The sequence below is a fragment of the Plectropomus leopardus genome, chromosome 17, assembly GCF_008729295.1.
Source record: "Plectropomus leopardus isolate mb chromosome 17, YSFRI_Pleo_2.0, whole genome shotgun sequence".
Classification (NCBI taxonomy): Eukaryota; Metazoa; Chordata; class Actinopteri; order Perciformes; family Serranidae; genus Plectropomus; species Plectropomus leopardus.
The window spans coordinates 25046454-25066182 of NC_056479.1; the positions used below are offsets into that span (position 1 = coordinate 25046454).

Consider the following 19729-nt stretch of genomic DNA (forward strand, 5'->3'; position numbering starts at 1 on the left):
TTCTTATTCCTGAATGTGTTTCCTGCAGGTTGTGCATGACACCTTTTCTGAGGCTTGCATCCGTATCACGCAGGAGGAAAGGCAAAAGATGAAAACTTTATTTGGTATGAAAAAACATATTTAAATGACTTGGCATAAAAATGACTCCTAGACAACAGGATTAGATAACTTAAACTCCTTTGTTTCCTCGCCAGCTGAGAACAAGGTGGATCAGGTGTCAGGAACACACGATGAGAACGTTAAGAAGAAAGTTGTTGCCATGGCCAGAGACTTGTGGGAGATTTACTTCTCCCGCCTCTTCCCAGCCTCTGTGAGTTCTTAGTTATCTATCTTAGTTTCTATCTTATCATATGTGAGATCAGCTGCAGCAACCCCGACACTGAATATGATAAACCTAAAGCAGCCTTCAACCTTCACTTTAATACTTTGAAACCGGAACAAAATGGCTTGATTTCTTTCAAAAGTGATGAAAAGACTTGATGAGAAACAAAAGAAATAATCAGAAATTAGCAAGAATATGTTTTTTTTTAAATTACAGGAAAATTAGTATATAAAAATTAGTAAATAAAATCAAATAAATAAAAAGAAAGTGTCTGAAAAGGTGCTTAAAAATGATAAATGATTCTGACATATAATTTTAAATATAATTATAAGTATAGATTTCCCCTAGCTTTTCCTTTCTTTTTTCCCTAGACATTTTATCCCTAGCTATTAATAAATAAAAATAATAAATAAAAAATATTTTTTTTTTAATATACTAACTTCTAGCAATGTGTGGAACATTTCTTACCAAGTTGCCTATTGCCTTTTATCACGTTTCTGAAAAAATAGCACTATTTTGCTCAGAGTTTAAACTGTTAAATATCTGTGAAAGGCGTCTGAAAGCAACACAAGAAAAGTAATGTCACTCCAGGTTTCAAAACGTGGGGAGCATTGTTTGGCAAGGCAGAAATAACTGTAAAATCAAGCATCACCCAGATTGGTGTGTCCAATTAGTCTTTCTGTGTGAGTGTGTGTGTGTATGTGCGTGCGTGCGTGCGTGCGTGCGTGCGTATGTGCGTGCGTGCGTGCGTTTGTGTGTGTGTGTGCATGCGTGTGTGTGTTCCAGGGCAGTGTGGGGACAGGAGTGCAGGTGCTGTCTGTGTCTCATAAAGGCATCAAGCTGCTGAAGATGGTGAGGAGTAGCTCTGCTGCCTCGGACTATTTCAGAGTGCTGAGACCTTACAGGTGAGCCTTATAGACTGTACAGAAACACTGACATAGTGTGTGTGCGTGTGTTTGTGTGTTTGCATGTGTCAGCTGTAGATCTTCAATATTTCCAAGTTTTTAAGCCTTGGAACATAAGAAGAGGTGAAATTAGCCAATTAAAAGTCTTCATTCAAATAAAACATGAGGAAAAGTCAATCATTCAACCTTTTCTACTCTTTGTGTCAAGTGATTTGACCTGAGACCCCTCCTCCCGTTCTCCGTAACTTTATGTCAGCTTCCGCACTCTGCTTTATCACTTCCTGCGCAGCTACTCGGACATCCTGTTTGTGTCGATTCCATCTAAAAACATGCTGGAGTTCAACCTGAGTAACGAGAAGCTGATCCTGTTCTCAGCCAAGGCCCCGCAGGTCAAACACATGATCGACTACTTCCTCACCGAGCTCAAGAAGGTCAGAGAGAGTCTGTGTGTATGTGTGTGAGTGTGTGTGTGTTTTATAGGTTTTCTTGAGACTGATTTTTTGATAATACATCCAATTCTTTGGGTTTTATCATAGTAATATGTGTTAATGGTTAAAATGAAATGCTATCTGCTGGTCAGACTAGAACAGCAACACTTCTATGATATGGAGCATACATTTATTTTCAAAGGAAGTTAATAAAGTGCAACAATACGATAAAAAGCAAGAAGGTTTAGACACTAACCTTGTGGTGACTGATATATGATTGTAAACTATAAATCACACAGACTCAGAGGAATGCGGTGATATATTTTGGCTCACACCTTGTCTGGGGACCACTGAGGATTTTGATACATGTGAACATGTCACGTCTCTGTCAGGACTCGGAGTACATGGTGGCAGTGAGGAACTACATTACAGAAGACAGGTCTCTGCTCAGCTTCCACAAAGGAGACATCATAAGAGTGCAGCACATGGATGGGCTGGAGGCCGGTGAGACGCAAACGGCAAAAAAATTAAAAAATCATGCTGTGATGTGTTCGTAGACCTGCTTTATGCTTCTGTGAGCCATGTACAGTATGTGTCTGCTTCTCTGTGCTTCATGTCATGTCTGTCGCTGTGTGTGTGTGTCTGTGTGCACATGAATGTGTGTGTGTGTTCAGGCAAACATTACGGCTGCATAGTGAGGAAGAAAGTGATGCTTCTGGAGGAGCTAAAGAGAGACACTCCTGAGTTTGGTGGGTTTGGCAGCCGGTTGGGATTTGTTGTATTTTTGTTTGCTTTGCTGTTTTCTTTTTGCTGGTTGATTTTTTTAGTATTGCCTTAACTTCTGTGTTCCTTCCATTTTTATTGATATTGATTGAACTGGGTATTTTCTGCATTAAAAACCCTCATAAAACATAATCTGAATATATTTAGGTTTTGTCCTGTTGGTTGAGACCAAAAAACACAAGACATTACCTTGTGTTTTTTCTGTGTTTTGCATGTGACACTTTTGGGTTTGTTTGTTGCACTTAATGTGTTTCTTTGTTTGCATATGAACCTCTCTGTATATCTTCTGGCGTGTGTGTGTGTGTGTGTGTGTGTGTGTGTGTGTGTGTACGTGTACGTGTACAGGCTGGCGGTTCGGGGCTGTGTATGGAAAATCAGGAGCGTTTCCCAGCGAGTACGTCCGTCCTGTGGCTGCTCCGGACTTCCTTGTTCTCCCGGCTGAACGTGTGGAGCCTCGAGACAGACAGGGTCGAGTCGCTGCATCTGCTGCTGTTGCCGTGGCGATGGGTTCAGCTGTTGCTGCCCATGAGCTTGACCTGTCCACAGAGGTGCAGACTAAGAAGTTGTTTACTCACATTAAGGCTGCATTTTTCTACTTTCCAAAAAGACCATCATGTCTATTTTCAACTTCCACAGTACATTAAACAAAAAAAAAAAAGAAAAAAGATGCACACCAGGCTCAGAGCCAAAATAACTTTCAGACTTCAGCATAAATTATACCCCTATATTATGGTACAAGCTGCTGTTTATACACTATACATTGGAATATTTTGGTTTAGCAGAAATGGAAATATTCTGTAGATAATTACATCTTTGGTGTTCCTTTAAATGGCAGTGCTGCAAAGCTTTTTATTGCTGTGGGTGTGTATTTGCTGTATGTGCATCAGGTTGTAAATGAGATTCATGGGGATAGTCTGGCCATCGAACTGGACGATCTGCCTCTGCACAGCAGTCAGTACCACATGGCTGAGTTCGCCAAGAAGTACTTCAGAGAGGCACAGAGAAACAGAAGGTCAGATGCATGCATACTTACGCATACATACAATTATTAAGACAAAATACTTATATGTACCTTATTTGAAATATTTGTAGCTGCTAGAAAAGCAACTACAAAGAAAAATGGCTTAAAACAGACACCCCATTTATAGAAGACCAGTATGATATTTATTTTCATTTATATTTCCCTGAAACACTGTTCTTTTGTTTAAAATCTGTTTCTTTAAATTTCTTCTTATTCTTCCTCTTCATATTCTTTTTCTTCTACTTAACAATAATAATAATAATAATAATAATAATGGGCTCAGAGCTCTTATTAATTGATGGCAAACAAAGACGAAAGAAGGTATAAAAAGGCTACAGGTCAGCAGCAAATGACAATGGATATACATACACACGCAGAGTTCATAACTGCTGCCTGTATTTGGCCCACAGTGATCAGAAAGCCAAAAAAGGGAAGGAAGGCAGGGAGCCTGTCGACATGGTCAAATTCTCCAAGGTAAAGCAGCCAAACTATTTTTCAAAGCATTAACAATTCAAAAAATGTCTTTGCATTCTTGTATATGTTATCTTAATTCTCGGTGATAGTGTTTAATATATTGTCCTGCTGCACAAATATATTTTGTGTTCTGTGTCATGTGTTTTGTCTCTCCAGTCTCCGATCCAGGAGTCTCTGATCGACTTTTCAGACAGTGGGATGAACAGAGTGGCCGCTGACATCTTCCTAGGTGAGAGAAGAGTAAGGAAAGGAGGGAAGGATATTACATTTTTTTAAAAAATATGCCATGCCATGGAATTATTAAAAAAAATTCTTGAGATCCGATTGGGTCAGTGAGAGGGAGGCCCAGAGAGAGGGAAATGAGAGGAAATGGAGACTTCTTTCTTTTGTTTTATGTTTTGATTTGTTTCCATGTTGACTGATTGTTTTCATCCAGCCATAATGAAATTCATGGGAGACTTCCCACTGAAAGGTCAGACTGAACAGGACCTGGTCACCACAATACTGAAGGTACATGGACAAACACTTACATATTTGATTGTCTTGTGAAATATTAAATTGACAGTTCACCCCAAATTTAAAAGTACATATTTTTACTTTTAACTGTATCTTTATCAATTTAGATTTTTTTTTTAATATAAGTTGTCGAGTGTTGACAGCACATGGATACCATAACTCATAATAACCCATAAATAAGTTGCAGACAGACCAGAGGTGGAAAACAAATAAAGGAAATACAAATATAAAAGAAATACTAAACAACAAAGGTAAAAAAAAAAAAAAAAAAAAAGCGCATAAAAAGCAATAATCCAGTTTATAAGAATGTCTGCCTTCTCTCCAATATAATGAAACTAGATAGCACTTGACTTTGGGGTGAACTGTCACTTTAAAATGATAATGAGATAAATTGACTTACACATGATGCTGGAAAAAAGAATCAGTGCCATTTATCTTCATGCATGTGCTCATATATCTAGTTGAGTGGCGAGCACGGTCTGATAAAGGATGAAGCGTACTGCCAGGTCATGAAGCAAGTCACCACCAACACCAGCTCCAAACCGTAAGACTCTTCCACACTTTACATCAAGCGCTGCCTGGGGACTTAATCTGTGTTTTAATTTACAGTTATGTGTGTATTTTTTGCATGTAGGGACAGTTGTCAGAGAGGATGGAGGCTGTTGTACATCCTCACAGCTTTTTATCGCTGCTCTGATGTCATGAAGCCATTTCTGTTAAAGTTCCTGCAGGACGCCTGCAACAGCCCTGGGATGCAGTACCAAGGTAAACAATCCACTTCTCAGTCAATCCAAGGAAAGATGATTTAGCAACAACAACTTAACACAACCGCAATCATAAATCCATCATAGGTCTGACAGCAGTCTTTGTTATCATTGATCTGTTGCTCTTTATCAACACAGGTATTGCCAAGGCATGTGAGCAGAACCTGCGAAGGACTTTTCAGTATGGCGGACGTATACAGTATCCCAACAGCATGGAGCTCAAAGCTATGCTGGTAAGTCTCCAAGGATGTGTTGGGACTGCAGGCACATCAGATCTTTAAGAAAGACTCTCTGCATTGTTATTTGCAAGTGATTAAATTTGATCTGTGTCCAGACACTACCAACTTTCTGCATAGGTTGCTTTGGTAACAGTGTATGCATCAGTAGCAACATAGCGGTTAGCAGGTGACACAGCTTTTACAGTTCAGAAGCATTAGAAATGGAGGTCTTGCGTCTAACCCCAAAACACCTCATCACATACATATAACCAATCTTGTTTCCAATGTGAATCAATTAGCAACAGGTTCATCATTTTGCCCTCTTAACAGCACTCTCAAGTCATAGTGCAGAACTCCTGTTTTGGTGTCTGTCCACAGACTTGTTTTCCTCTCTAAACTTTCTCAAATCAACCTGTTTACAATCAAGATATGCCAGAAAAAGAATCTGGGCTGGCAGTCTGAACAAGGCCTAATTCAGCCATGCAGTCTTCTTATGATTTATATATAGTAAAATGTGTACCATACCTTACAGGAATCTGCAAGAAAAATGACAGAAATAACTTATAATGCAATGATTACAGTACAATACTTGTCTTTGTATTTAGCTTTCAGTTGTTTTTCATCATTGAAAAAAACATGGTGATATAGCAAATCTATGTTGTATTATGAATCAGGTGTGAATATATAGAATGGGTTTTAAAGATTTTAGGAGGTGAATTACTGATTGATGATGTTATTCTACTTCAAATATAGTATATTTCATACTTTTCTACCTAAGGCATCTGTCGTGTTTAAGAGTGAGTGTTTAGCAGCTGTTTTCAGTGGCAGCTGTACACGTTACATTGGTGTTAACTGAACATATCACCTTTCCGTCTGATTGGTTATTTGTGTTCAGGCTGGGCGGAGCTCTAAGAGACAGCTGTTCTTGCTGCCAGGTGGGATCGAAAGACACTTGAAAATCAAGACTTGCTCTGTGAGTGGCACGCACACACACACACAAACACACACACACAAAAGGCAAACAATGTAGGAATTCTCCTTTACTGTTTGTGAACGTGGCATCGTAAGTGTATGCACTGCAAGCTACTTTAGGAATGTTACAATTAGTTGTAATGGAAAAGCTGGTACTTTTGCAAACTAAGTTAACCACCGGCACCTGCCTGTCCAACAGAAAACAGGCCGGCATCCCCATCCTCTCTTTGTTGCTCTCCAGCAAAAGTGAAAGCCAACCCCTGATTCAGTCTTGTTTTGGAATAAGCTTTGTCCGCTGGGTCTTTTGTCATGTAAAAATGATGTTTTATCTGAGTTTTGCCTGCGATTTTCAAGGGAGCATGCTGCTACTACCTGATCGCTACTTTTTGTAAAGTCCCAACCTCGCTGCGTGCTGTGGTCGGCACAACTACAGCAAAATATGAAGAATTTACAGGCAGAAGGCAGGAACTCAGATAGATACATCACCTCACACTTCTATGATAAGTGATGGTTGAGTGGGATTACTTTGTATGAGTCTGTATAGGAACATTTTAGGAAAATCCTGCAGAGTTTATCTTATAATTAGAATGATATCAATTCTGAAGAAAAGGATTGTGCGATTGCGTAGCCTCTGTAGACTTGACTGACTTTGAGACATAAGAGAAAAAAAACCGCTGCATTTGTGGGTCCACATGATGGCAGCAATGCTTCTTGTGAATGATTTCAGGTTGCGTTGGACGTCATCGAGGAGCTTTGCTATGAGATGGGACTGCACAGGGTAGAGGCTCTGGATGAATATGCCATCTTTCTGGTCACACACAAAGGTCACAATGCAAACACTCTTTGACATACAACAATTCACTTTAGATGAAGTCAGAAAAAAACTGAAGTGTGTGTGTCTATATAGGTCAGAATGTGCGTCCCCTGAACAAGCGCGAGTACATCCTGGACATCGCTACAGAGGCGGAGCCAGTGGACGCCAACTACAGTCTGTGGTTCAGGAGAGTCATATGGAGTCTGGCTCTCAAACTTGACAATGAACTCTATGTGACCATGCACTATAACCAGGTAGATTTCTATTGTATGAAATAAAGGACAGCTGATGTCCTTGTAATGTTGCATATCCACTACAAAATGTTGACTCATAGTCCTCCTGTGTGGCTGATTTTACAACAAATCATACTGTCACATGGATTATACAGTAGATATTACCTGTATAGGCCCAATTGCAGTATAACCATGTTCTCCTTGTAACCCATTGGAAGACCAGATCCACTTCCCTGTGTGCTGATGTCATTTGTAGCTTTTTTGTTTGTGCGACCACCAACTCACTTCAACTATCACAGTCTGACAAGGAAGATGTGTCAAGATTTTAACTTTACTGTCACAACATGAGCAGACAAATAAACACCAATAAACTATTATTCTCTATTATTGAACTATTATTATTCTATTATTCCTTGAAGGTTTTGCCAGACTACCTGAAGGCCTTGCTGAGTGTGGTCCCTCAGGGTAAGGCCAGTGATCAGCATCTGCAGCAGATCGCCAGACTGGCCGCCCTACAGCACCGTGCCAAGGACACCATCTACCTGCCCACCCTGTAAATACAGTAAACACAGAGATACATACTTAGATTTTGTCTTAGCTAGTGTCAATGCCATAATCTTCAGTTTCATATGACTCCCACATAACTGCTGCCTCTGAGGTATCACTGGTGTGTGTGTGTGTGTGTGTGTGTGTGTGTGTGTGTGTGTGTTTAGCCGTGAGGTGCAGGAGTGTGTCCCCCCACAGTTCTACAGCAAACAGGGCTCCCAGCATTGGCTGAACATGGCAACTCAACACATGCAGCAGGTCCAGCCTTTAAACCCACACCAGGCTCGTGCACAGTTCCTTGGTAAGACCGCAAATTACAAAATCTCCAAAATCTGTCTGAGTAGGAATATTTAATTAAAAACATCAACCTCAGAATAATTAACAGACAAAACGGCTAAACTTTGAATACCAAGTAACCCATTTTATTTACTGACTATGCAGCAAAGCAGTTCAGTAAATAATGATTGCTCAAATCTACACAGACATGTCTGTAACTACTTTTTTTAGAAATGACTAATGCTTAGCTTGAATGTGCTGCTGTATCAGTAGTAATCCTTCCTGTGTTTTTGGCCTAGGTTTGGTCAGTGCCTTTCCCATGTTCGGCTCCTCCTTCTTCTACATTCAAAGCTCTAGCTCAGCCTCCATCCACGCCCCGTGCATCCTGGCCGTAAATCTGAACGGACTGCACTTTCTGAACAAGGATACACATGTGTGTAAATCATCCATTCGATTGCAAATCCAGCTTGTGTGATACTGCATGCTTCACATTCCTGGATCAGCTGGTAATATATGGTAGCGGGCAGCTGACTGACTGCAACAGTATGAATTTTAAACAATACTTATTTAACATTGCCTTGATTAATTTGCATTTAAAGCAAACTGCTGCAAAATCAGAATTATTTCACAACAAATTGTTTGGCTCCCTCTGCTGGTTATTTCGCTCACTCTCTTCTTCTGTCTATTAAATCTTATATTTTTGACTTTTATTATTTGTCCATATTTGTTGTAAGTGTCTCTTTCCTTTTGTGTATTTATATATACATTTGGTGTATGTGTGTTTAGGAGGCCATGGTGCGTTTCCCCCTGAAGGAGGTCCAGTCGACTCGCACCCAGAGACCAACTTCAGGCTCCAGTTATCCATATGTGGAGATCATGATAGGAGACCTGCTCAACCAGCGCATCACACAGCTGCAGCTGGAGCAGGTGTGTACGTGCATGCGTGTGTGAATGAGATACAGAGAGAGCTGCAGTTGCAATAAGTATATGTCATTTTTCAGTGCATTTCACTCACCTTAAATGCCATGCTGTTGCTGTATGTGTTCGTGGGTGTGTTTTCCAGGGCCTGGAGCTTTGCCGAGTCATCGCTATGCACATGGAGAACATGCTGTCAGTCAGAGAAAAGAGACTCACTTTGCCACCAAGTGAAATCACCCTGCTATAACACACACAAGCACATGCACATACAGAGAAATCACACCTAATGCCTCACAGATGTACTTAATCTACCTCTATTTTGAAAATAACTTATTTTGCATATGTAAAGGTAATGTTTCTATAAAGTGACAGAATGTATAGCCTTGATGTTGATGACGTAGTTTGCAAAAATAGGTGTATTCAATCAGGGCTGCGACTGAAAAGTTACCTTCTGGATTTGGTAAAATATCAGAGAAGAATAAAAAATGACCATCAAAGTTCCCACAGCTAAAAATGACACGTTTAAATGGCATCTTTTGTCTAACCAACAGTCCAAAACCCAAATACAAAAATAAATAAAAATAAATACATTAACAATTATACCCACAGCAATAATGTAAAGTAGGGAAAGGCACATATAATGTATTTTCTGTGCACATGACATGCACACCCAGCGTGTCAATGCATACGTGTGCCTTGCACAAACTTACACGCGCACACAAACCACAGAGTTTAATGTATTCACGCGTCTATAGTGCAATGTAAGGAAGAGAAACTGAGAGTCAGACTTGATAAACGTCCTTTCAGGCTGAACCCATTAATGTTTTTAGTTTAACATTCTTAGTCAAATCTGCTCAAGATCTTGTCTGCCATGAGTGCTTTAAGGGCTGAGACTATAATGGCTACAGCATCTTTAATTTACTTTAATTTCCCCACTTCAGAAGAGTTGTATGATTTGATTAGCATTGATCCTAAGGCAACACTGAATTTAAATGCCGTTTTGCGCTGAAGGATAGGAGCCCCTGCTGTGTTTGGTTCTGTTCAAAGAAACTCAAATATGTGAAAAGAATAACGAGCAATCTTAGTTTAATATTGTCTTCCCTTAAACACTAATAAATGCTTGTGGTCTGACACAATACATATTTTTTTTATTTGGCTTGGGCCTACATGTAAGAGTAGCCTACCTAAATTAATTTTGAGCCTATAAGACATGCTGGGTTTTTTTTCTGTAAAAAAAAGAATTTAAATTTCATTTCTTTAATTTTCTTCCCTGTCATGAAATCAAGGGAAAGACTCGACAGGGGAAACATATTTGGGGAAGCATCTATTGACACACACAGTTAAAGGCCACATTAATGAACTCTTTGCACTAATTGAAATTATTATTTATACAATTTATATGTATTTTTTGTAAATAGCTGTTGCACATTACTAATGCACATTAATAATGTTGTACATTAAAGTTTGTAGCATAAATTATTCTGGTGTGCGAATCTGGTTTATTTAAAGATAACTTCAATAACATCAAGAGCATAAAAATTTACAAAATGTATAATTTCAAAAGAATCTGAGAACATGAAATTGTGTTTCTCTGGTCCCAGTGCAAAACAAAAGAATGAGAATTAGGAGATACGGTGCAAACACGATAAAGCTACGTAGAAAGCATAGGAAATAGAGTAGATCGTAGAAAATGAAATATTAGAAAGTGAAGAGGATTAGGGAGACCTGCAAAATACAAGTTCTAAGTTTAGAGTCAAAATACTGCGAAAAAGTCACAATTCTGACTTAAAACTCAGAACTCAAACAAATTTTACATTTGGCCCAAATCCTCTTCTGTATAGGAAAAAAACACAGAAATACTTATAATAACAGCAGTAAATGCAACAGGTTTTCAAATACAAAAGGTAAATTAATTCAGTTCAATTGATTTGTTACATAAAATCATGAAGTATGATTTTAGTAAGTTCTTGGTATTTTTTAAGAAAAAAATTTTGAAAGCTAACACACATTTTGTTTCCCAAATTCTGCCTAATTTAAAATGTATTAATTAATGTAAAAACAATTAAAATGTAATATTAATAGCATTTAGGAAAACTTCATGTCAGTTAATTTAATTCAATTCAAATTCAGACTTTATTGAGGACATTGCTCACGAGGGTCCATAGTGCAATAAAATACAATAATAAAATGACTAAAATAATTTGATGTATTTGATGATGCAAGAATTTTACTAACAAACATTGAAAACAATCTCATTAACATCATCCCACAAGGTTTTACTACAGTAAAATATTTAAGGTCCCATATGATGCTCATTTTCAATTTCATACTTGTATTTTAGGTTTCCACTAGAACTTGTTTACATGCTTTAATGTTAAAAACAACATTTTTCTCTCAAACTGTCTGTTTGAATATACCTTTGTTCACCCTCACCCCCTTTTCTTCTGTCTGTTTTGGAACAGTTTTGAGTTTTTTAGTATGTTTTTTTTTCTTTTAAGATTTTTGTAGATTTGTTTTTTTTTTTTTTTTTTTTTTTTTTTTAGGTCTTTCTGAATTGGACATTTTGAACTATTTTGGTAAACATGTCATTTAATTTTTTTTCTTGTTTGAACGTTTTTTTCTTAAATAGTTTTTGTGTTTTTCAAATTTATTTTAATAGTTTTTTCCCCAAACTTAAAGTAGATTTTCCTGATTATACTTATTTTTACTTAAGTAACATTTGCAGGACTTTTACTCAAAGTATTGTCATAGTTATAGTACTTTTGCTTTAAGTAAAGGAACTGAATACTTCCTCCACCACTGTTTACATCTACAGAAGGTGAACAAGTTCACTTGCTTTGCTTTTAAATATTACTTAGCTATTTACTGTGTGGTAGTTTAATTTTATGAAAGGGACTCACCGTTTAACGCCCTGTATTGAGTGATGTAAGTGCGATGTTCATGCGGTGTGTTCCGTGCTACAAACCGAGCATCCCCCTCCGGAGCGCTCGGCTGTGTGGGCGTTTCTGCGTAATTGCTCGCAGATTTCTTCGCCCTCATTGGTTCACAATAACGGGGTCCGTGTGAACCGGGAAGAGGAGGGGGCTGTGGTCAAACCCACCGCGACCTAAACAGCACCAGGGGGGAGAGGAGGGAGGAGAGCCGCAGCCCGCAGCAGCAGCAGCAGCAGCAGCAGCAGCCCCGCTTTCAGCCTGCATGGGCTAGTCGGTTAGCTAGCTTAGCATCGTCCGACTGCGCCGCAACCGCCTCTCCGGGTTGTTATCTCCGTGTTTTCCTCTCCGTCCCCCCGCCTGCCCCCCGCCCGGCTTCAAGATGATGAAGTTTAGGTTTCGTCGGCAGGGCACCGACCCGCAGAGGGAGAAGATAAAACAGGAGCTTTTCGCCTTCAACAAGGTAAAGTAACGGGACGGAGGAAAGGGAGGGAGAAGGGTTTCTCTTCTCTCCTCTTCTGCTGCTCCCCAAAACTATCTATCTCAAAACGGGACCGGGCACTCTGCAGCATTCCCCCTCTCTGTGTTTCTGCTTGCAGCTAAAGCAAAGCATTAGCTGCAAACTGCTGTTTTTGAGTGCAGACTGGACGCTTTGTTGATGTGTGTTTGTGTGGGGTTCAGTTGTTTTCACGGCGTGTTAATTGGCTTTCACCCAAACGAGGCCCGCGTTCAAAGCACCAAAGACTTGAGGAAACTTATCTTTTCGGACCTAACATTACCGTAATTAACCACCAACAGCTGATTGTGTCAGTGATAGGGATTATCAGGCTGCTCGTTAATAAGATTAGAGTTGTGGTGCAGCAGTTTGATGCTCCATATGACCCATATTTCATTCAGATATTGATCAAGATGGCTGTCAGCGTGGTGACAGTTTGTGCCTCCTTTTTGGGGGTTTTCAGAGAAGCTGCAACAACACTGTGTGTAAAAGCATGCAGGGGTGTTTTCCATCTTCTTGTTTCAGTGTTTGAGGGTCTGTGGGTGAAACCATGACTGTCAGATTTCATGCTACTCTGGTATCACACCCATATGGATGTCAACCACTTTGTGTGCAGCAGTGATACTCAACCTATGGCCAGTGGCAATTCACACTGGGAATTGTTTTTGAACTTTTAGTATGCAAAAGGTGGCAGAGTGCACAAAACAGCATCAAAACAGAGCATGTGTATCAAGTAGAGGATCCCAGATCCCCAATAGAGGTCCTAGTTAAGCCCCTAATGTCCTAAAATCCTAGAAACATCCTAATATCTAAGAAACCTTAGGATTGTCATAAAATTCGAGAAATGTCTAAAATCAGAGAATGGTCTTTAAATCAGAGAAATAATTCCTAGAAACATCCTTAATCCTAGAAATATCTTAAAATCCTAGACGTCCCAAAAGCCTAAAAATGTTTTAAAATCCTAAATTTTTCCTAAAATCCTAGGAACATGCATGAAGCTGCTGAGACTGGCCCCTGGCCTCCTGTCATTTCACCACAGTGGCCACCAAGCAAAGCAAGCTCAGTATCACTTATGTACAGTAAACCTCAGCTTCCTGAAGCATGAGTTAAAGGGATAGTTTGTATATTTTGAAGTGGGGTTGTATAAGGTATTCATGCATGGCTAATGTACAGTAGATGTCTGTCGAAAAACCGCCCATTTACAGAAGCAGGCCGGGGTCTGACATGGAAGCTAAGCAATCTGCTGCTGTGGATGGGGCCATCTTAAAAAAAGTCCCACCTAAAAACCCCAGTATCGGTTTAGATGTGTGCTATATTTAGTGTTTTCACTGCTTTATCTGGTCAGACAGCCTGCTCTGACAGTTTCAGTTCCCCATATATGCTCTCGTCCAAGCCACCAAACTCCATTGACAAAAACAGTAGTTTTAACTTGCTGAATATGGAAGCTGCTGGTCTGTACCGCTGTTTGTATCACTTATTTATTTTTTGTTATTATGTGACTTTTAGTTAATCTGAACTAACCACTTTAAACACCTAAGTCACAAAAAAACACAAAACTTTTGGAGGCAGCAGTAGACCAGCAGCTTCTGTGTTCAGATGTGTTAAATCACTGTTTTTCTCAATGGAGTCTGGCTTTGAGGAGAGCGATATAACGACTTCATTTCTCCAAATTGCAGAACACCTACTGTTTGTAAAATACCGACTATGAATAAATTCCCCATACAACCCCACTTAAAAAACAAATCTCAACAATCCCTCCAACATCATCATCCTCTTCCTCACTGTGCAGTGCCAAGATCTGTTTAGCAGCTTCTCTCTCAGTGAGCCGCCTGTTGTCACCTTGACCACTGTTGCTAAACTGGTCGAAGCCTCAAAGTAGGTTAAAGTCCAAATTGATAATTGTGCATATCAATTGCACATAATCTTTGTGGATGACCTGCACATTACCAACAGGGTCTACACTTTAAATATAGACTACTGTGCAAAGATAACCCCGTTGGGCCCTGCGGTGGCCTTGAGCTCGGGTCAGGTGAGGCCGCTGTCTGTCTGCGCAGTGTGTGTGTCACTCAAAAAGAAGGGCAGAGTGTGCCAGAGAGGGGCTGTCTAAACTTTGGGATGTTGAAAGCCTCAATTTATTCTGCACATGTCAAAATAAACCCCACTCAACAGAATTATTTAATAATATACCATAAAACTGGAAAAAATATAGTACTGCGTGATTTATTTAAGTGATTAGCACCATTATTTTGCACGATTTCAACATACTCAATATCAATTAATTGATTTGTAATGTTATCTTTTTCTGTAATCACATACAACTGATTATTGCTTGATTATTGATCATTGTTGCAGCTCTACATGAAAGCATCTTAAGAGATTGTCAGTGCCACAAAGTTAGATGTCTTTGAAATTAGTATGACGGCTCTGAGTATGACTCATTTCATTTCTATGGTTGTGAGACACTTGTTTTTTAGTACATTCAGATGAGCTGAATGGTGCATCGCGACTAAAGTCCATAAACAGTTTGTTGCGTTGTGACAACACACACACACTTTTTAAGGTTTGGCAGCAGCTGCCTCAACTATCACAGAGGTGGTCTCTCAACAGGAGCGTTACTTTGATGTCACTCTGTTTGCGTGTGTTTGTGTAATCAGAGCGGCACTTTAAAGAAACAAAGAGTTAATGTTTTACCCCATATCTGATTTCCAAACTAAAAACCAAATTGCTTGGACACAGACCCCACTCTGGGGTCCTGACGCGAACCTATTATAAAGTTTAAGGTATCTCTCTACAAAGTTTCTGTTCTTTGTTTCTCTGTAGATGTAAATGCTTTCCCAGCTGTCTCGCCTCCTCCTGACGTGCAGAAGGAAAAACTGTGAATTTATGTTAATCCCATTTAACAAAGTCTGCAGAGCGTCGTAATAAAGCAACGCTGCTGCCCTCAGTGCTTTTTTAAGAACTTTCCTCTAACTTTATTAAGGGAGTCCTCCCTTTTAGACGCCTCACTGACTTCACAGTCTGATGGGCAAAAGCATACACTCACACTCGCAGACAGAGCAGGGTGTGTAAAAGGCAGCAGAAAAATATTTGTCTGCTTTAATTGTCTCTTTTCTTGTGTCATCTTTAATGTCTTGTTTTGCTCCGTTTCTTTTCCAGACTGTGGAGCATGGGTTCCCTCACCAGCCCAGTGCTTTGGCCTTCGACCCCAAGCTGCAACTTATGGCCATCGGGACAAAGTCAGGAGCCATCAAAGTGTATCCTTAAATATAATTGAGGTCATACATTTAACAGAGGCTTTTTTGGGACTGTTAGGCTGAGTGATGAACTGAAATTGCCAAATTTAAGAATCTTGATACAAGTTTACTAATATGGAACTTTTTAATCATTAATTTTCTAAATCTCATGCATTAAAACTAAGAATACTGTAGTCCATCAGTCAATGAGCTTGCAGTCCAGTGCACATGTCCATAAGGTTCCTGTAGAGTATTTAATTTTATTTTAGTATTTTCAGGTCTAGATAAGTGTGGAAAAAAAAGAACTGCTGTACTTTGCAAGAACTTTCTTGCAAATTGCAAGAAATTACTGGATTTGGAAAATTATTTTAAAAGAATGTCTTCAAAACTATATTTATAATTAGCATAAATATATATAACATTATATACATTATTATTATTATTATTTTAAAGCACTGTTTAGGTCAGGTCATCGAGGTTTTTAACTTTTTTCCCCCTAATTTTTAGGTAATTGTATGTTTTACTTTTTTATGGCAAGTTTTTGGGTCATGTCTTGCTAAGTTGGTCATTGCCCTTTGGTTTTGAAGGAAATCAAGTCAATTTGCTTAGGCTTCAAGGGGTTAAAACCATTTATTTATATAATAAACATCAATTCATACAAAAATGGTCTTGGAAAAACCAACTAAGAAGTCTAGAAACGTTTTGGAAATTTGAAATGGAGGAACCCTGTGACCAGTATCTCATCATTTAAAAAGTAAGTAAACACATAAACGCATTTTAAAAAAATAGGCAATTGTAAAAATGTATTGTGAATTTGTGAAGATGTGTTAATTTTAGGTCATATCATCCAGTCCTGAGTCAAGAGTTGAGCGTGTGTCTCAATATCCCACAGACTACAATCTGGAGTACAAAAACTACGCGGTGGCTGGTAGGCTACAGAAAGTGTTTTTCTCCAGTTTGGCGTCTTTAAAGTGCCGCTCTGTTTATCTGTACATCAGTTCTGCAGCGCAGCTGCTGTGCTGTCTTCCGCTGTAGGTTTGAGGGCAACAAAAGTCAGCGTTTCATCTGTCATGCTTTTTAAATGTCGTGTTGTTTAGTGTAAGATTTTGGATGAGAATTACAGTTTTTTTAAAAAAACTGCTGTCATTTGAGCAACCCCATTTCTACAACGAGGGTCCACACTATTTCTAGCTTTTTGAAGCTATTTGAGTTATAAGTTATGATCTGTTTTGCTATTTCTTAGGCTGCTCCTGGCTTTCGTGCTCTCATAGTGCTTTATGAATGACAAGGAAATACTGATCAGATGTATCTGCAGCAGAGCTGTTTATGTAACACCAGTTTAGGAGAGCAGTGCACTGCTGTGTGTGCTGTCTGTCTCTGAGGAAAGTTGCACTGTCTGCACCACTTAAAGATGTAATGCCTGGCTTCATGCTCCACAGAAATGGGGAAGCTTTTCACCGGTCTACTGCTGGGGTCCATACAATCTAAATTTACAGTCATCAGTTATTAAAAAAGCCAGCTGCTAACTAACAGAAAGGTAGGAATACACAAAATTCGATCAAAAACTGCTGAAGCTACCAGTCACTGTCCTGTAGTTTATGTTCGTCTTAGCCCCGTTTTAGCAAGACTGTAGTAGAAAGAAAATGGGTACATCAGAGCTATATATGGATGCCATTTGTAATGTTTTTCAGTGTGGTTTGCCTTTGTTGTTAGTTTCACTAGAGATTCGTTTTGCCAAATGCCAATGTTAGATGTTACCTAACAGTCTAAAAGAAACGTTGTGAGGTCAACATTAAACCTCATCTTATTACTTGCAAGTGGTGTCGCCGGTGGTGGAGAGCCAGACCAGTGTTTGCTCTTGTTTTGCTTCTTTTTATATCACTTCTTTTCTTTGCCGCTGAACATGGCATCCTGCTGCGAGTGGGTGGTTTGGATCTTGCTGATGATTGCTTGCTAAGAGCTTCAGCATTATAATTATTACTAAAAAGGTGTTGGATGTAGCTTTTGTGTTGCCAGGGATCGTAGCTCTGCTTATCCAGAGGGTGGGTTTCCATTAACCCTCAAATTGCACAAATTGAAATTGTGAGTGTAAAATCTGCTCAGATTTTGCACAAATCTGTAATGGAAACCCACTCAATGACTCACTATCTACTCTTGAGATACAAGTGGTATAAACTAGATAGAATGGACTGGGGCAAGCTGGTTAGCATGCTCATTTCAGTAGATATCTTTGCAGTACAAAACATTAATGTGTTTGACATAATGCTGAAACAGTTATTACTTCACTTCTTTTGAATGTTTGAAACAAGATTGTGGCCATATCTTACACATTGTACCTCTAACTGAAGATGACTTAATTCTGTTCTAAATGGACAATTTTAGAGGAAAGTCTATTTATTGTTCACAGTCGTGGTTTTATTTGAATAGATTTGGCTGTTATTTATGTCTGATATTTTGGGATGTGGGGTCATTTCTACAGTGGAGGGTTGTACAGGAAGCAGCATAAGTGACAGGCGGGTTGCAAACAAGCCCTTTTAAAAAGTGCTGCCGGGACAATGTTGTTTTAATAGGTCAGACCGAGGTTAGCTTTGCCCTGATTCTCTCAAGAAAAAGCAGGTGGGATTTTTATATTGGATTTCGCATTATTACTGAAGGAAAGCTTTGTGGCAACGAAGAAGTTTAAGACACATACTGGTTTTGTTCTGCAAGATAAACTTCACAAATGAGCAGTGTGTGTGAGGGTGTTTGATTGTTTAATAACTGAGTAGCAGGTGGCACCTTGTATGGTAGCATAGACCACCCATGTGCGAATGGGTGAATGCGACATGTAGTGCAGAAGCTCTTTGAATGACCAGAAAGCTCTGTATAATCCATCCATTTACCAATTGCAATTGCCAGAAACTGAAAGTGCAAAAATACAAAGTAATTTTTGAATTTTAGGACTCAGTAACCCATACTGTCTTTTCCAAATAGTGATTACATTTTGCAGTATGACTCATGGTACTGACTGAAGTAGTGTGAACGCAGTTTCCTTGCAATTGACATTTCAGGTGCACTCACTTTGAGAGAAATTCCTGCCAAAGTAGCTCAGATAATATGGTCAACATGGGGTTTGTTTACCACCTGGCGGCTTGTGTTCCTGCCCTGTACTGTACTGCCTCCATATCACTGCAGTTCACTTGAGTGACTGAAATGTGAGTATAATATTATCCTAGGCGATAGGACCGCTGGCCAAAGCTATGCAAATTAGACCAAGACCGAGTAACAAAACAACAACAGCATCATTACATATGCTATTTGGCAGATGCTTTCATCCTTTTGGAGGCCCAGAATACCAAAAATGCATTTCTGAGCTTGTGGTCAGTGGGAATCTAACCCCCAACCCCAGTAGTGGCGATGCAAGACTGCATCTGTTTGAGCAACACAGAAGAAGATGGAAGATTGAGTAAAGCTGGACTGGAAATGAGTGTCGGTTTGGCTCATGAAATGCATTGCAGCAGAACCATAATTTGGCTTAGCATGTCAGAGTTGTGTCAGAAATTCCAGCAGCTCGGATGCTCATGCACTGTCCACATGACACGACTCTGTGACATGTTGTTGATCTCTCGCTTATCGCTCCGTGGCTGCCAACTCTGTCATGATTACTATGATGGTTGTTAAGTTAATAGCAGGGAACATCAGTCTGCTGCTTCTTGTTGTTTGCTCAGAGTTGGGTTTTTCTCTCTTCCCTCTTCTCTTGAAAAACAGCATCCTTTAGAAAGTTAAGTTGATATTTTAAAGCAGTGATACTAAACGTAGGGCCTGCGGGCAAAATCTGACCCCCAGCGGTGTGATGGGTGGCTCCCCAACCATTTTCTAATTCGCAGTAAAAATAAAGTGA

General features: G+C 39.4%; 2 protein-coding genes across 2 annotated transcripts in view; both read left to right on the top strand.

Moving 5' to 3' along the window:
• myo15aa (myosin XVAa) overlaps positions 1-9465 on the top strand; it is a 35130-nt gene extending 25665 nt beyond the window's left edge. Inside the window, exons 44-65 of the mRNA XM_042504448.1 lie at positions 29-104; positions 195-310; positions 1109-1227; positions 1517-1658; positions 2048-2159; positions 2330-2404; positions 2784-2986; positions 3326-3450; positions 3870-3933; positions 4090-4162; positions 4370-4443; positions 4911-4993; positions 5084-5214; positions 5352-5446; positions 6327-6404; positions 7131-7227; positions 7311-7471; positions 7870-8003; positions 8164-8297; positions 8572-8705; positions 9059-9199; positions 9336-9465. Coding sequence (XP_042360382.1) covers positions 29-104; positions 195-310; positions 1109-1227; positions 1517-1658; positions 2048-2159; positions 2330-2404; positions 2784-2986; positions 3326-3450; positions 3870-3933; positions 4090-4162; positions 4370-4443; positions 4911-4993; positions 5084-5214; positions 5352-5446; positions 6327-6404; positions 7131-7227; positions 7311-7471; positions 7870-8003; positions 8164-8297; positions 8572-8705; positions 9059-9199; positions 9336-9437 — 2469 coding nt within the window. The 3' untranslated portion in view covers positions 9438-9465. The remainder of the gene's footprint in view (positions 1-28; positions 105-194; positions 311-1108; positions 1228-1516; positions 1659-2047; positions 2160-2329; positions 2405-2783; positions 2987-3325; positions 3451-3869; positions 3934-4089; positions 4163-4369; positions 4444-4910; positions 4994-5083; positions 5215-5351; positions 5447-6326; positions 6405-7130; positions 7228-7310; positions 7472-7869; positions 8004-8163; positions 8298-8571; positions 8706-9058; positions 9200-9335) is intronic.
• Positions 9466-12280: 2815 nt separating this feature from the next.
• The window catches only part of llgl1 (LLGL scribble cell polarity complex component 1), a 49483-nt gene continuing 42034 nt past the window's right edge, over positions 12281-19729 (top strand). Inside the window, exons 1-2 of the mRNA XM_042504988.1 lie at positions 12281-12583; positions 15773-15870. Coding sequence (XP_042360922.1) covers positions 12503-12583; positions 15773-15870 — 179 coding nt within the window. The 5' untranslated portion in view covers positions 12281-12502. The remainder of the gene's footprint in view (positions 12584-15772; positions 15871-19729) is intronic.